The sequence below is a fragment of the Aptenodytes forsteri genome, unplaced genomic scaffold, assembly GCF_000699145.1.
Source record: "Aptenodytes forsteri isolate BGI_AS27 unplaced genomic scaffold, ASM69914v1 Scaffold256, whole genome shotgun sequence".
Classification (NCBI taxonomy): Eukaryota; Metazoa; Chordata; class Aves; order Sphenisciformes; family Spheniscidae; genus Aptenodytes; species Aptenodytes forsteri.
In genome coordinates this window covers 1,152,721-1,170,813 of record NW_008795021.1, presented here as the reverse complement: position 1 = coordinate 1,170,813, position 18,093 = coordinate 1,152,721, and the positions used below count along the sequence as shown (strand labels likewise).

At 36.2% G+C, this 18,093-nt stretch overlaps 1 protein-coding gene across 2 annotated transcripts in view; it reads right to left on the bottom strand.

Annotated features, from left to right (window-relative positions):
- The window catches only part of COL12A1 (collagen type XII alpha 1 chain), a 103,616-nt gene that overhangs the window by 15,998 nt on the left and 69,525 nt on the right, over nucleotides 1-18,093 (bottom strand). For both annotated transcript variants that reach the window (XM_009275773.1, XM_009275774.1), the window contains 11 exons: nucleotides 16,302-16,466; nucleotides 15,384-15,422; nucleotides 15,152-15,290; nucleotides 12,858-13,000; nucleotides 12,369-12,478; nucleotides 6,718-6,867; nucleotides 5,466-5,543; nucleotides 4,743-4,829; nucleotides 3,813-3,866; nucleotides 3,185-3,280; nucleotides 1,117-1,170 (listed from right to left, as the gene is read on the bottom strand). In XM_009275773.1, coding sequence (XP_009274048.1) covers nucleotides 1,117-1,170; nucleotides 3,185-3,280; nucleotides 3,813-3,866; nucleotides 4,743-4,829; nucleotides 5,466-5,543; nucleotides 6,718-6,867; nucleotides 12,369-12,478; nucleotides 12,858-13,000; nucleotides 15,152-15,290; nucleotides 15,384-15,422; nucleotides 16,302-16,466 — 1,115 coding nt within the window. The remainder of the gene's footprint in view (nucleotides 1-1,116; nucleotides 1,171-3,184; nucleotides 3,281-3,812; nucleotides 3,867-4,742; nucleotides 4,830-5,465; nucleotides 5,544-6,717; nucleotides 6,868-12,368; nucleotides 12,479-12,857; nucleotides 13,001-15,151; nucleotides 15,291-15,383; nucleotides 15,423-16,301; nucleotides 16,467-18,093) is intronic.

Below are 18,093 nucleotides of genomic sequence, written 5' to 3'. Positions count from 1 at the left end.
GTTGCTTTTTGGCATTTACAAAAATAAATCAAACCTTTAGAAGAAACCATTTATTTCATATACATGATACAAGAGTCTTCACCCTCACTCTACTTTTTATTTCCATTTCCTTACCAGCCCATAATTCAGCTTCAAAAATAATTTTCAGTACTGTTCTCATAAAACAGATATATGTGGTTTGTTGCCTTTACAAGCATGACTTACAGATGTCAGCTAATCGTTTAACACTGTAGGATCAGTTCCACTGTTGTAGGAATTGGATATTGAACATCCTTGTGTCATGTTGTCATGTTCTTCCCCCTTTTCTGTATAATCTCACTGTAAGCTAAAATGTAGCATTGCCTTCTACAGGACATTACTACTTCCTAAATGTATATTACTCAGGGTTATAAGGACTAATAAAACAGGTAAAGAATACAAGGCCCTTGGTTCATGACTGACCTTACCTGATATATGAAACTAAATCTACAAGCATTTCCCATACAGTCTTCATATCCCCAGTAAAATCAAGGACAATATAGTAACCAAGGAATATTAGTTATGTCACCACATGTGCAGATCAATGACCTTAGATTATTCAAAACTGGCTGATTTTCTCCTCAAAACCTAATCCTAGTTTACAATAGAGAAACCTGCAAGTAAGTAAAATTTAATATTGCTTTCTTCATTCAGAAAGCATACAATTAATGTCCCAAGACCATTTGACTTCCAAAAGTAGAAAGAAAGTAGACAACATTGCTGAAGAAGGGTTCAGCAAAGGTTCTGCAACCTCTATTTTAGGAAGACATTTAACTGCAGGTGGTCAGAAGTTGAGAGAACTTCCTGGGGAGTTATCAGTGTATTTTTCCTAATCTGTCCCTGTGCATTCACAACTATCCAGATGGACATTTCGCTTGACTCAATACAGCTGTTCTTTCACTCTTGCTGTTTTGAAAGGTTTACTATTTCCTACATTTCAAATTCCTAAGTGTAAGATAATTATGTTTCCAAAACTATTGCTTAGGAAGGTATGACAAGAGCCCATGACTCCTAGTGATGTCAAAGACAGCTGTCCAGCAGCCAGCCTGCATCAGAAATAGTGTAAAATGACATTATCTTGTCTAAGTATCGACTTACCGATCGCCCTGGTAGTCCAGGCTGGCCAGCATCACCTTTCATTCCTTGACGACCCTATAATTTTCATAAATGATTGTTAGAGATTCTGAATTACAGAATAGGTCAGCAAAATAACTAATTTGTGTAAATGGACATGAAACAATTTGTGCAAAATACCTAAATTAAGTAATCCATAAGCCAACTATGTACTATTATTTACAATTGGACTCGATGATCTTAAAGGTCTTTTCCAACCTAAATGATTCTACGATTCTCTGATTATGGAATAAACAAAGATACATATACTTCTTAACTGAAGCAATATTGATCATCTCACAAACATTTGCAAATGCAGGATGACCAGCTGACATTATATTAAAAACATAGGCAAGCAGACATTTGGAAGGACACATATTTTGATAAGGAAGTAACACAGACTTTTCAGTAGGAGAGACTGATATCAATGTCTTCACAAGCAGGAAAGCAGGGAAGGGTTATATGTTTTCTCCCAATCCCCCTTATCTTTCTCAAGTGGTGAATGGAGCTGTCTACACTCAAGAAAGATAAAAGCTCAGTCTTTTTAAAGTATCACTGTTTTTCTCTAAACCATGGTCTAAAAGGCATTACACACTTCCAGGACACAAGGTGTAGGAGCATATAAAGAAGCAATGTATTGCCTTTCACAACTTGCTTGCATTCCACATATACTACAGCACTGTAGTATAAATGCACAGTCTAAACCCACGTGAGCTAAATTTGACAACACAATATTTATTTTCCACAGTGGCTTGCATGATATACCATAACTGTTGATGACACACAAATAATCAAACAATTTGTAAACATAGCCTGCCAATGTGAATTGCAATTGGTATGAAAAATGAAATTACGTTACTCAAAAAAGTGCCGCTCTAACATTGTTAACTAATGAAAAATTCCAAGAATTATGTTGGTGCTTTCATTCTTTAAAGGTTTTCAAACTGAATGTGACAAATAAAAGTCTTTATTGTATTCCACATGTAAAAGGAATGTGTTTGGCCTTTCTTGCTGTTTGGCACCTCTAGGCCATCTCGATGAAGTTTTTCCTTCTGTTATATAACAAAAAACTGAAAAGCATCTACACTGGTTAACAAAATCTTTCTACTTTGTCCTTAGAAAACAGAAGATGTACCTAATCTTAAAACACATTTTGTTTTCCATTTCCCAAATTACATTACAGACTGAGAAGGTAACCTGGTTCAAATGCAAAATGAGACAGTGTGCAATCAGACACCAATTCTATTATTTGTTTTCATAAACTTTACATTTTAGTCAAAGACTTCATACAAAAAGCTCCTGATTGTATTAAAATTCAAGCTATTCCTAAACAGGAAACATCAGAATTATATTCCTGCTTTTGGGGTGATTACTTATTAAAATATGGCAAAAGCAGTCTTAATACATTCAGAATGTAGACAAAGGGTTACCTGTGCTATCTGCTCTAAAAACCCAAATCTGGTGAAACTTCATCAGTGTCAACCGTTACTCTGGCTTTGAAGGCATGTACATGAAATCAGAAATAGCCTCTTGCTAAAATATGCATGCTGTTGTGAAGAAAGCCCTATAGGAACAAAGGGTTATTTTGTGTGCCTAGATCTAGGCACCCATTGCCTCTCTGAACATTCAGCTATTGATTTAAGCTTAGAAAATAGAAGTTGGACATGTAAATCTGTGAGAAAGGCTTCAGAGTAATATTGCATGCTTAATTTTCCTGCACCACAGTTTGATAGTTTTGAGTCCTCGAACTTGAAGGCCTAGCAACTCTACAGAAAAGCTGTAAGAGAAAAAATGGAGTAGCACAATCTACATTACAACACTTAGATTCTGTCCCTTCACAGACATCCCATAAGCACATGTAACATTCAGGATAGAAAATGCTATTGTATTGGAAGAGACTTGTTTCAGAAAGAGGCTTGTTTCGTTATACTACTGCATTGCAGAGAGAAACGAATGTTAGGACAAAGCTGCCACCTTGTTCCCAAGACCACCACCCCCATGGATAGCTCTGACTCCACACACAGTGCCACCCACACTCAGAACAGCCACTCACCGGTTCTCCTGGGATTGACAGCCCGTTGGGGCCCTGCGGACCTGGGGGACCTTGAGGGCCAGGAGGACCTGTCTCACCACGAGGACCGGGTGGCCCCTTAAAGCAGAAAATTAAAAACAAGATTGTAAACGACAACCCCTTCTTAGATCTGTAACTGCAAAATCCTTTGGGTTAGACACTTAGGGTAAATCAGAAGCCTGGAGACACATTTAATACTTCAGAACAACTGTGGAAACGGTTATTTTCAAGTGGCATATCCTTTCATAAGCTATTCTCTGATTCATGTTGGCTGTCTCAGGCCAATATACACCTTCTTGCAGTGTCAATTAGAAGTATAGCTGTCTCCTCTGTACAGAAGAAAGGACAACAATGCTGCAGAGTGTGCATTAACACCCTGGTGCATGTACTCTAGTTTCCTGATGTGCAGTCAATGCTTTTGAGGTTACATATATACATAGGCTGTGTATATGTAGTCTCAAATAGGTAGGCTGCACGTAAATAACATATAGGCATATTTCCAATTAAATTTTTAATCTCCATTCTTAGCTCAGCATAGAACTAAGCATACAAATTTTCATACAGATAAGCATGTAGCAACATTATAGATGCATCCCAGAAAGATACTTACAGATGATCCAGTCAAACCCCTTTCACCTCTGGGACCTTTAGCGCCTGGGCCACCCTAAATTGAATATTTGGAAATAAAATATATTTCATACAGGGAAAGCAAGAATACATCATACTGGTGTGAGTTATGAATCCTCTTTATCAAACTCTTATGTGAAAGCCCAAAGTTTTGAAGTGTATAGATCACACTGCTAAAAAGAGTACTAGAATAAAAGATGCATCAGAAACTCAGGTAAACCACATCAGCTTCAGCCTTGCCAATTCAGCCCATGAAAAAATATTGCCATTTTTGTCTCTGCAGATATAAACTTCTTCAATTTATATTCACCAAAATTTCTGGATACCTTTCTAGTAGACTGCCAGACAACTTAACTGGGCTTCAGATTCCTCATGTGGCATTTTCGATAGCTTCAAAGTAGAAGGACTACTGGGCTGAGTATAACTCCCTTATATTCAAAGCAATTGGTAGGAGCATATCCATTCCATAGATTACTCTCTCTCCACATAAAAAAGGAGAGTAACTAATTTATTTCCCTGACAGATTAAAGAGTCTTTCCTTGGAGTGAAATCCTGACTCCGTATTTAGGAAAAATATTTGCACAGTTCATTAAAAATGTCTTGTACATGAAGTGCAAGACAGCTGAGATTGAGTCAGGTTCTTTCAGCCTATCAAACAATGAGGAGCTATTCACAGTGATCACACTGGAAATATGGGAAAAGGATTATTATATAAACAAGTAGAGGTGGTAGGAGCTGCCCAACTGTGTTTTAAACTAAGATGAAAGGGGAACAGATTACCATGATGTTATGGATGTCTTGATAGAAACTATCTCTCTGACTGACCTTTGTTTCACAAAACCACAGATCAACACAAAACTACTTCCATAAATTTAAAAATCAGAAAATTTGTCTATTGCGAGTAGTTCCTTACAGCTGGTCCAGGGGGTCCTGGAGGTCCCACACTGTCTTGAGTACAGGTACAAGCATTTGGAAGAGCTGGGCATTTTGCTTCATCTCTCTGAAAATTCAATCACAATTATTACTGTCCTTTTAAAGAAAAGTACTTGGTGGCAGTATATTTTTCTACAACAATAACAGCAAGATTCTCTATTATCCTGTTTCCAAGTACAAGTAAAACTCACAGCTAAACAGTGGTTTCCAGATGTTTCTACAAAACCTTTCATATTTTTAGAAAAATTTCTCTGCGAGCTATACAAGACACTAACAACAGAGGCACAAGCAAAATCAAATTCATATGCAATTTCTGTTGTTCTAATATTTATATCCATTAGACAATCAGCTTGCACTGACAAAGAATAAACTAGTTACTTTTTGAATGCCAATCTAAGAACAGATTAAACAAAAACATAAAATAGCTATTCCATTCATAATACCTAGGATCTTAAATATCACTGAAATACAAAATATAACTGACATTTTTTCCACCATTCCTAAGGGATTCAATGTCTAGCACATTACAATCTTTCTCCTTCAGACACAAAACTCTGAAATGCATTGTTGTTCACTGGCTGCTCTGACAACTGTGATTTAGATGTGTTGTCAGTACGAGGTATAATACCAGGCTAATATTGATATTGTTAAATTTGCTATTAATAACGATTTTCTGAATAGCTTCTGGTTCATTTATACTTACCATAGAAGGAAGATCACAGCATCTGTCTCTGCTAGTCCAAACTGGACTGCATACAATGTCAAAATTCTGGATTTCTAACTGTAAAAGAAAGAAGGACTCTTGAAAATTACTAGAGATGTTATTTATGAAATCTAGTGGCATTATCATTAAAAACTACTCCTCAAACAATTTATTTCTAATGTAGTTAACATCATTCAGACTTTCACAGAAAAATTATTTTAAAATAATAAAAAATTTAAAACCAAGCCTACATAAGGCTACAAGAACTTAAGCACTGATGCTTGCTCTTGTTCTGGGGCAAAAGGTAACCAAATAAAGTGACTCAAGAAATATTTTGCAATACTTAGTGAATAATACCAATGAACTTCTACATCGGCTGAGTGCCTGTGCACTTCAACATGAAATCTGGCTGAAAAACTTTTGGACCAGCTCTAAGGACTGCAGTCCTTGGGTCATATATTAATTCAGATTCATGTATGGAACTTTCCACTGACATTAGCAGGGAAAAGTTCTGCAGAAAGGCTGAAGCTGGGACCTTATGTAGACTGTACGGTAAAAGCAGTTTGCTCTCTTTTTTTCACCTCAAGAGCGATGACCATGTAGTTTGATACATACAACCAAACATTTGGTGGTTAGCACAGAGAATCTTCTTCAGGTGTTAGGGTTTGTACACATGGATCAGATTGCAGACTTAAATCTTCTAATATGAAGCCCAGGTAATAGCATTGATTACACATTAAGTATAGTTAATCCATCAAGATAATTGGTGTGCCCTTCATAACAGCAGCCACTTTTTCATTATAGGTTTATAGATCATAAAGCCAGTGGGAATTATTCTGATCACCCGGTACAAGACAGACCATAGGACTTGCCAGAATTAAAACCTGTTCATTAGGGTATGTCTTTTAGAAAAACAAAATGATCTTCATTTAAAGATTTCCAATGATAGAGAATCCACAGTAAATGGTTCCAATGACTAACTGTTCTCCCTGTTAAAAGAAAAACATTTCCGCTTTTGTTTGAATTTACCTGACTGCAACTTTCAGCTATTAGATTTTTGTCCTTGCAATTCTGATAGAATGAGAAGTTATCAAGACCAAACTTCTCAGTTAAGTATATTGGGTCTTGCAGTACAGACACTTGAAAGCTTTGGGTGCAATACTGGTTTCTTAGCAATCCTTAATCTCTAATCTCTTTCCTCAGAAAATTTCAAGGGCTTGCATTAATGACTGGATTAGTGTTTATTGCTTACTGTTGCTGATCTCCGGTCGCCTTTCAGAAGTTTCCCAAGTATTTCATAGCCATCAGTTGTGATGTTCCCAGCCTCCTTAATTGGTTTTTCCAGTATTTCACTGCAGTCAATGTAAATCTTAACATTTGATGAAGTTACAACAATATGGACCTGAAAAAAAAGTTTAATGTAATATTTAGAAAAGGCACATAGGCATATTTACTTTAATACTTTAACAGTATTTCACTGTTTAGGTAATTCTGTTTTAAATTTTCTTCCTAGTAATCCTGCTTTACTTTCAACTGGTGGAAAAATTCAAACTCAAGGAAAGCCTATGACATTAGTAACCTCTTTAAAATATGTTGAAGGTCAGTAAGATCTGTGCTTCAACACAAGCACAGCTAAGAAGTACTATTTAATATAACAGTTGAACTACAATGTTCTATTTAAAAAAGCTTGCCTGAAAATTGCTTTAAGTTGGCATAAAAGTAAAAAATAAAAAGAATTTTTGAGTGAATATAAGCTTTTCTTGTCCTCTTCTGATGGCTGGGACCACACAAGGGATTAATGAGTCTGTGACTGCCCACTGGCTAATAGACTCTGTCTGTAGTTCAGAGAGTAGATTGTTTCAGATCCAAAGGTCCAGGGTTCAGTTTCCACAGATGACTCAACCAGAGGCATTAGTTGCATTGAGATAGAGGAAGTGAGCAGAGAAGCCTGCCCAGAAAAAGACAAAATAATGGAAGATGCAAGAGAGAAATTTCCATGAGAGAAATTTGGCTACAAAAACATATGCCAAAATAAGGGAAAACAGGGAAGAAGAGGAAGATATTAATTATTGGCAATAAGGGAAACTTAGGAAGGAGAAAAGGATGACTGTAACAAAGGAAGAGTAAGTTTACCAGGAGAAGAGAATGAAGTGTCTGGGGAAAACACAGTAAACCTTAAACAGAAGAACAAACAAAATTGGAGCAAAGGTTACCGTTCCAAAAATTTATAGTACGTATGGTGAATGTTATGCAAGTGAATTTCCTACATATCTATGAAAACAGAAGACATTCAGGAGTCTCCAAGAAAGAAACAAAGGTCTGACATTTTAGTAAATCTAATATGCAGTTGATGGAAGAACATTTTAAGGCAACAGAAAGGTTTCAGTGGCTTTATATACCTTACATACTGCATATATTTTATATACAACATTATAATATCTATGTAATTGTTAAAATATCAACACAGTAAGATCAGCAGTAAAGAATCCTTGAAGTATGTATTTATGTTTTAAAGCTTCTGTTATCACAGTACATAACCCTTCAAATACATATTGCTATTTGATGACTGCTTAACAAAAATTGGCATAAAGTTGAAACAGAGATTCCCTTAAATGTCCTGAGTCAACAAGTGCCTGAACAATCTCCTGAGAATTTGTTCTTTTTTTCCATATTAAATACTTTCCCATGTGGAATTGTCTCCAAGGCATCAGCATAGCTTATCTAAAACTCTTTAAACATTATGTGCTTATGCTTTATATAATTGGATTTAAGACTTTTGAAACTGTCCTCATTTTTTGTAACCTGAAATTCAGTTGGCATCACAGTTTAATTCTCAGTGCTATGTATACAAGTGTTTTGTTAATTAACATTCCCAACTTTGTTCATTGAGCAAATTAAAAAATAGTGGAAAGATAACTGAGTGTGTCCAAAGTATATTTTGGTATTACATACCAAACTTTCCACAAAATAAAATAAGCACCATGCCAAAACTTTAAATTCAGTATCATTTATACATCATATACTCAGTCATTTGATTACATGACTAAATTTTACAGGTTAATTAACACATCAAACAGTTTAAACTCATCACAGATGTAATTCACTAATTCTGAAAGGTACCTAACGTGCAAGTCCTTCTACTGGAATGTTAACTATTTGTCATAAATTAAATAAAGCAAATGACATCTGCATAGCGAATGCATATTACTGCATTTTCATTTGCACACAAAACTTAGGAGAGGTGAATCTACATCAGAATGCTGAACGGGATCATCAATTTGAAAATGTTCAAACAGCAATGACTGCTGAGCATCGTCTATCTATCCAAAGAAGAAGTGACCCCAGCAGTCAAAAATGAGCAGGGCTCCCCCAGGTCATTGACTCAGCTCACTGCTGGTTTAATGCCAGCTCTGAATTCCAGCCTGAATCTCATGGCCCAAGCATAAATCTAATAAAAGGATGCATCTAGTTTTTACAGTAAATAAACCAACTCTGTATTCAATCCTGCTACATTTTGTTTTCAACAACAAAAATGTTAACAGAAACATTCTCTTCAATTTCTCACACACCAACATAAAGCATCACTTCTGACCATTTCTAGTGCCAGAAGGCACTGAGGTTTTAAGAAAGAAAACATACTTTAATCTTTCTCTCTGGACCCCTTCTAAGATAAAGTTTGGTGGTGTTCTGATCTACTGCTAAATGAACCACATCAATAAGCTAAGCAAACTATTATCCCATATGTACATCAGCAGAAAGACATACACTCATTGTCAAATTTCCTGTGGCTAACTACTGCAAAACTGCAATCTAAAAGGAAGTCTAGCATGGTAAAAGTAAGAAAGTAGAAGTCGTCTGTCTCTCCAAAACATTCAGTTATAAATTTAATGACTGTCTCAGGCAGTCAGGATTTTTCCTATGGGACTTGCCAGATTCAACAGCTTTCACCATAGCTATGCTACGCAAAGTGTTCAAGTATGCCAAAGTAAATTTCCTGCACAGTTAGGTGTAGTTAACTGTGCTTCACTGAATGAGCCAGTAAGTCATCGAAGGAAAACCACAAAAATATTTTGGAAAACATCTTCTTGCATTCTAAAGATTTGTCATTTCTTTGAAGTTTCTTTGAAACTGGATGGTAGGAGAAATTGCAAAATTACCTTTTGAAATGTGTTAATCTTACTTTCCTTCCTTCATCCAGCTGAAACTACTGCTATCCTTTATTAGGAGCTAATCAACATGGCTGATACATAAGGCTTTCCCAGCACATGAGCATCCCATGATGCCATCATTAACTTGACTCATATAGCAATCTCAGTAATCATCCTGGAGAGAATCCAGAGGAGTCAGCTCAGTTACATGGTGAGAAATCCCAAATACAGCTCTTTAAATCAAGGTTACTTTAAATACTATCAAAATCTGAACTTTTGATTCCTTTCTGGGAAAAAAAGAAGGGGAATGGCACACTGCACTAAATAACTGATACATTTTTGCTTAAGAAATAGTCTCATAAACAAGAATTCATAGTTCCAGAGCTTTAAGATAATTTGCAAATGGTTGTTACTCCTGTACATCATTTGGCATCTTAGGATTGCTTTCTGTTTGCACATATGAGTGTATTTAACTATTACAATAATACAAAATTCTGGATTTTTATTTCCCCTGTAATTGTTTTTCACCAGCAAGTGTAATAAACAGTTATACATAACTGCTAATACTGCTGGGGTGGCAGGGTTGTTCCCCATTTGCTCTGATAAATGAGCAGAGCTTTGCTGTAAGTGCTGTCAGATAACTCTGCTCAGTTCTGTCACATTTAGAGGAACAACAAGGAAAAATATGACTCTGAACGTCAATGAAATTAGCAGCAGACACTTAAAACAGACTGCTGGCAGTACAGCATGTAGACAGCTTCACACCACTGACCTGAAGAAGGGAAGTCTCAACTGTCACACTGATATCTAAAATGAGGCGTGCTACATGCTGTTCTGTGTTTTAATAGTACTTCTTGGTGATGACTCAACTTTTACACCAAAACAATACCTATCCTAGCCTTTACTGACAGTTTTTTCTCACTCCAGTAGATTAATACATTTCCTTAAAATTCAGTTGTCCTACTAAGCTATCAAAAAAAAAAGGCAAAAAGCCAAATGCCAAGGACAAAATAGAGGCTGCCTAATGCAGGGGTGATCCAAGCCTACTCATAAGTATCAGTTACAAAGTCAATGACATAAATATTTCTTCATATATGCAAAAATAATTAGCCATTAAATAAATTATAAAACAAGAATAACTGCATATAACATAGAAGCAGTTTGGGAAATTATCCTGTGTCAAATTCTGAGGAAACCAATAGCTTTTATAGTACTGTGAGATTTTCATAGTCATCTGTGTTTTAAACAGATGAAGTCACAAAATATTATAATGCTGGCACCAGCTATCTTTCCCTGCTTTCAGCCTGGCAGAGCTAGGTTGACAATGTGGCCTCCAGTATCAGCAAGCTGACAGAGGCAACCTCTTATCAGTATCCTCAAAGGAATGCTGGTAGTGACTAGTGATGCAGGAGAGAGTATCATAAAGAAAACAAATTTTATACTCCAGCCATATTTATTCATCAGAAGAAAATTAAACTAAACAGAAGGGAGATAAATGAAAACATGAGAATATGCATTTCAGCTGACCAAAAATGTTGCAATTGCAACTCACTTTCTTGCCCTAAACATATATGCTTAACACAGCAAGAAAATATTTTTTAAACTGTGTTTTAGATATATATGTAGCTTGAGTCAAACACTTCCTGATGACTAGAGGTAAGGAAGCCTGGCAGGATCAAGTTTTCATAATTCAGTGCACCAAATCAGAAAAGCAAGCACAAAACTATCACAACTGAAGGCAGATGCAATAACATGTAAGGATTTCACTAGCCATTTTGACAATTCAAAAAACATGAGTTTCATTCTAAATCGCAAATAGATTATACAATCTTTTATGGGCGCTCTATCATTATTGTTACTTCCTCAGTTAACATTACTTTGGAATATTTTAGGCCCAGTGAATTTAAGCCAAAAATATACCAATACACATTCATACATACAAAATATATACATACACATGTATTATGTTCGTTAAACATATGAATCTTATTCAATATGCTATTCACCTCCCAAAATTGGTTCCCTGCCTTTATCTGTAAGTCAATAGCTACTTACTTTCTGTGGCTATATCTTTCTCTTCTCTCAATGATTTCAAATCATTACACTCCCCCCCAGTCTTTTCTCAGCACAACTTCCTTTCCTTTTTTTTCCAGTTTATCTTTTATTCTTCCTCTTTCATGTTCCAGGAATCAGGCTACGATGTCTTGTTCAGATATATTCCTCCACTTACACAATCTTGACAAATTCTTGACAAATTTCTCACATTGGTTCAAAGAGCTATAACTTCAGAGATCTTGTTTTACATGATCTGTAAGTCCCTATGTCAACTTACAGTACCATACAAAGACTGGATATAACGGACAGTGACTTCTGCTTGCTTGTCTTTTGTTTCAAAGAACAGCACTTCAGAAAGCAACATTCATAATTTCAACCCTTTACCTTATGGAAGCTTCCATAAAAGATTTTCTTTACTTCATCATTATCAAAAGTTACAGTTTGAACCTCTCCTCTTGTATCCTTGTTAAAGAATGACAGCACTTTGCTGGCAGCTGCAATAAACAAAAATAATACATTTCATTTCATATGAACTACTGAAACCACCATCCTAAAATACACTTATAGATAATGTAATATCTATGTCAACTTACAGTACCATACAAAGACTGGATATAACGGACAGTGACTTCTGCTTGCTTGTCTTTTGTTTCAAAGAACAGCACTTCAGAAAGCAACATTCATAATTTCAACCCTTTACCTTATGGAAGCTTCCATAAAAGATTTTCTTTACTTCATCATTATCAAAAGTTACAGTTTGAACCTCTCCTCTTGTATCCTTGTTAAAGAATGACAGCACTTTGCTGGCAGCTGCAATAAACAAAAATAATACATTTCATTTCATATGAACTACTGAAACCACCATCCTAAAATACACTTATAGATAAAATGTAATATACCACTCAGTTGGGTAAACACAGATTATAGATGGTCTTACTGACCCATAAGTACATAGATGTATTTTTGTTTGGTTTTAGAGGTAATACCAAAGTTGAAACGTAGCTTAGTTGAATTATTCTTAGTTGAAAAAAATAATTGCTGTACAAAGTAAAAAAAAAACTCTTAAAACTAAAAAGATATAATCCTTTTACCATGTAGGAATGTTTTGGGTTTGGAAATATTTGGGAAGAATGCATGCAAAGTAATGTAACGTATAAATTCTCTATGCAGTAAGCATAATCATCCTTACGATCAAGCACAACTCCAACTTGTGGTTTGTAATCTCTGTCTGTAATCTGCCAAATTGCAAAAGGCTCATTGGGGGATTCGGGCAGAAGACGGAATAACAGAATGATAGTGTACGCCTGTGGCAATCCCTCGGGATGAATCTCCCTGTTAAGACAATAGGAAGACATTTTTTCACACAGAAGCATGTGAGGAAAATAAGTTCTTCATAATTTGCTCTTTTTCAAAGAAAATACATGAGAGTAACAGGGAAACCACAGTGTTTAATGGAACTGAGCATTTTAACTACTCTCTCAAATAGAAAATAACTTGGTGATAAAAAACACTATGTAATTTGTTAAGATGAACTCACAGCCTGTCTTCAGTTGGTCCAGGCACCATGGTTATGGAGGAAGCCAGAATATGACCAAGAACTCTCAGAGATGTATTCTTGTGGCAAGATTCTGTATAAACTACACATATTTTAAATTCCTTGATGACAAGTACAGAAAAAAGGACCGCAGCTTCATTTTTTCATCTGGCCTGTTTTAGACAGGCAACAGAAAACAGCACTTAACTATTGCTGCCTTTCAGGCACAGATACAATGAAGGAGATATTTAATATATTCTCTGCAATTGGTGATGTATTTGGGCTCCACCTCATTCATCAGTGGCTGAGGTTTAGATTTGTAATGTTCAGACTTTTAGACATTAAAAAAGCAGAAAGCCAAGAGTAAATAAAATCATGCATTAAATGGCCTCCAGCATTTTCTGAAGGGGAGGGAGGGAATGCAGGAAGGGAACTGTAAGAAAGGAGGTAGCTTCTGCTTCTCCTTAACCATTGTAATGGAATTGAGATGGGGATTTGGCCTCATGAACATAAACATAGAAACCTTAAAATGAAGAGAGGAGCTGCTCTGTATTTTAGGCAAAGCTATGTACCCATACAATTACAGACACTCTGCAATAATAGCCATATCACTAAGTCAACAACACCACATGGCACAGTGCAAGAATGAAAATATTAAAGTAGATATAGCAACACTATTTATAACTCAGATACCAAGTTATCTCAGGTATGGAAACAACTATGCCACCAGGATCAGGATGCTTTTATTGCTTTGCTGACTCAGTCTAAAATGAGTTTTATTTTCTGGTCTCTCATGAAAAATAAGTGTCCAGAATACTCTGGCAAGTCTTTTCCACCTCTTACGGCAGACAACAGACTATGTATTACAACATTCTAAAAAAAATTAAATAAATAGTCTTTTTATTGTCTTTTTATCATCTTATCCTGCTAAATGCAGGGTTTATCTTAATGTAACAGAGTTGCAGAACTGGGATTATCTGTACTTCCCTAGATCATAAAAATCCAGGCTGTCAGAGACCTATTACCCCCATAGCTATAATGGCACGTCAATGAACTCAAAAAGTCCTCAAGTCCTCCACTTTTAAAGTTGTGAGCTGAAAAGGCTGGCAAAAAGAAATTATTTCTTCATACACCTCAGCTCCTGTGCCTGGGATCTGATCTTTACCCAACCTGGAAGGACTGCAGAAGATTTCAAAGGTTTGTATGAAAAGAAGATTAAATTTCCTTAAATTTAATAGGAATAATGGGCTATCTTTAGGCATCTCCTCTGACTCAGAATGACTTTTTTGAAACTTACTTAAATAGATGGGAGAGGAACAAATGTAAAAAGAAAAAGAGAGAGGTACTGTTCCTCCTCTTAGTAAAACTAACTGCTAACTAAGTCTTTTTTCTTTTTTTTGTGTGAAAAAATGTTGGAAAGAATGACCATGTATTACCCCTCCATAACCAAGCTCTAAGACCATAGGCCCTTGAAAACTCCACTCCATTTGCCAAATACAGCAGCTCAAGCAGAGAAACTACCCTAAGTCAATGGCATCAATGTGCTGCCTACTGCAGCATGAATGATGCCCCTGCAAAAAGTGGTGCTTATCCCTCCATATTGAAACGATTTCCCTCTGGCATCGTGGAGCTCGTTGTACTAAGGAGGCTGTTGTTCAACTGCCTAAGGACAAACTGTGGATTATATGCAACTTGAATGGTTAAGAAGCATAATCTCCAAAAAAGAACAGTAAGCAACTGGATTAACAGTGAACAGATCGCAATGGAAGAAACAGATTAGCATTTAACGAGAACAATGATAGATGTCCTTGGAGTATATTTCTTGGAGTTCAGTAAAAAGAACATCAAATAAATGCATCTTCCATAAGATATTAATGCTATCATCTATAAGCTCTACTAATCCTTCCTCACCTGCTTGCCCTAAATATGAGTCTTTCAGGTTTACTTACCGTATTGGCTGGCTGACAAAGGCATTTTTGTGGAGTCTATATGCTACATAGCTTGGGAAAGAGCCTGATTCCAGTGATACACCTTGTACAGAAGCAAAATGCTTCTCTGTTAGATTATATGATTCCAGCATCTTGAAACCTTTAAATCCGGAGAGAAAATAAAAAATAAAAACACTGTAGAGCTGTAAAAGACACAAATGAACCTATGCCAAAATATTAGACAGTTACTTACCAGGTGAAGTGTATCCCTCCAAGTAAATAAGAGGACAAGCTAAAAGACATGAAACAACATATAATTCAAAACTATAAAACCTAACAGGATATGAACATGTATATACTTCAGAAAGTTTTATTACCAAAAAGTCTGTGCTATTATTAATTATCAGCCAACTTTTGTTACATTTGTCATCCTGTGTTCTGCTCTGTGGTAGATGTACTGCTAAAATCTTTACTCGTTACTTTTAGTAGGATATTTCTACCGTGAAAAATTGTATGGAATAACAAATGAACCCCCCAAATATTTTAAGAGTCTAATTCTTAAGAAGAAAGGAGCACAATGACACAGTCTTTCCATGAATATTTAAGGCATGAGTCAGGCTGCATAATAGCTGTCAGATTCACGAGGAAAAACTGTAGATTTATATGGCTCCTCAGGAGCCAGCAGATGAGGCAGTTGGGGAGTACACAGTTGCACATGACAGGACTGAGAATTTCTCATTTTTGCCATGGAAGGATTTCACTTGAGTAAACATCTGAACTTTATTTAGATAATTTTAAAACAGCATCACACACTATAGCTGCACTTCTTTAGCACCACTAGACCGGTGGTAAATAAAAGACTGTTGTGTCCCCCAGTTCACATTAGGCATCATTCTACTGCCTCTTAAAGAGCAGTAGTTCTCACTGACTGTTACTCTCTTTTTGTTATACCAGTACTTTTGACATGTGAGACAAGATTACATAAAATGTAATACCTACTTCAAAATTTTAAAAAAGTAACTTGCTCTTTTAAACTATGTCCAGTTATTATGAAACCTAACTTTTATATATGAACATTTCTTTCCATGTACCTTAGATGGGATGGCAACAGTAGCAGTATATAAGCAAATGTGTTAATTTGGAAAAAGGGAAAACAATGTCTTCTACTCACTTGAGGTAGCTGTCTCACACACAAAGGTGACGAGGTTATCTTGAATCTTTTCAAAGGCATCAAAGTCATCAACAATAAATACATGACGCTCACTGGGCTTGCTGGCAATCTTGGCCAGCTCATTGTAATCTACATCAGCCACACCAACCACGAAGACACTGAAGCCTGTAAAAATAACACTAGTTACTTGAAATGTAGTAAACATACATTTCACAGCCCATCTCTATCATTGATTTCTCAGACTTTACCTAGTCTTTTATCTGGCCCTCATTATGAGCATACATTCTGGACATCCTTTCACCCTATCAAAGCTCAGGAGAGATTAAACTGATTTTTGCATCTTTCTTTCAAAACTTTCTCCTCCTTCCTTCATTGATTTTTGTTGGGCATTATCCAATCTAAAACAGCCTTGGCTACATATTCCCCTCACTCTTTCATACAAAATGTACAATCCTCTCAACTCTACAGTATCTTAAATCTGTTCTGTGTCAAAAATCTCTGTGCACACTATTAGTTATCCAGTTATCTGTTGCCATCTCCTGCATTTCATGCTTCTCAGTTTCCTTTTCACTTTCTTAGGGTGGTATTCATCTCACCAATTTTTACTTTACAAGTTAGCAACAAGTCTAAGCTAGTTGTCTAGTCTTCCTCTATAATCAACAGACAGACATGGGTAGATCCAGAATGCAACTCGTCTCATCTCCCTAAGATGTTAACTTCAAGACAGAAGAAGCCATGGTCTGTAGATGCCTATCTGTTGCTCTCTTCACTAGCCGTAAAAGGACCCTACATGACGACCTTAGACCAGACATTTAGTTGTTAGATGGCTTAAGTTAAATGAGAAGAACCCAGACCCTAGAATTTAATCATATCACTAGGTGTAAAGGCATAATCTTCTTTGTCAGGGTGATTTTCCTCTTCAAATACTTAAATTAGTGTCTCCTTGCCTTCTATGTCAAATTTTTTTTCCTGCTATCTTCTAGCCTTTACAGAAATCTGTCTCTGACTCATTTCTTCCTTTCCCTTCTCCCACCTAAGCCTCCATGTGGTAATTTGACATCTCTCTGCCATACCAGAAAATAAGGAAGAAAAAAAAGTCACTGCACAATTCAGCACTCTATAGAAAAAAAATCTCCCAAAAGAATTTCATTGACAGGAAACTGCACAGCCATTGACAATGCTGGTTGGAGGCTGAAAGCAGAATTCACATTTGTTGCAAATGATAAAGCTATCTTTATTTACACTTTTAATTTTTCAAAAAGAAATGGGAGATAATTATTCCTCTGTAGCCAGTTCTGGTGAAGCTCTGGCTGAAATACTCAAATACTCTGTCCAGCTTTGAGTACAATATTTAAGATGCAAAGAAACCAAAGCAAGTAGAGAGGAGAGCAAAAATGATAAGAGGTTTGGAAAACATGATCAACAGGAGGTTGAAGGAAATGGATTTGTTTAGTCTAGAAAAAAGAGGACAGAAAGAGGAAATTACAATAGGCTTCAAATATGAAGGCCCGTTACAGTGGACAGTGATAAATTGCTTTCCTGGTTAACTAGGGAAATGAAAAGAAGACAATAGTTTCATTAGCCTGAAGAAACACTTAGGTGAAATGTGAGGCAAAGCTTTCCAACTATTAGGGTAGTTAAGCACTGAAGCAGATAATCCAAGGAAACTGTAGAGATTTTTATGAATAAGTTAGCCAAACATCTTTAGAAACCATCTAGACAGAGCTGATTCCTTCAGATCACGGGGGCAGAAAAGATGACCGCTTGAGGTTTACGTGCCAGTGATTTCCGT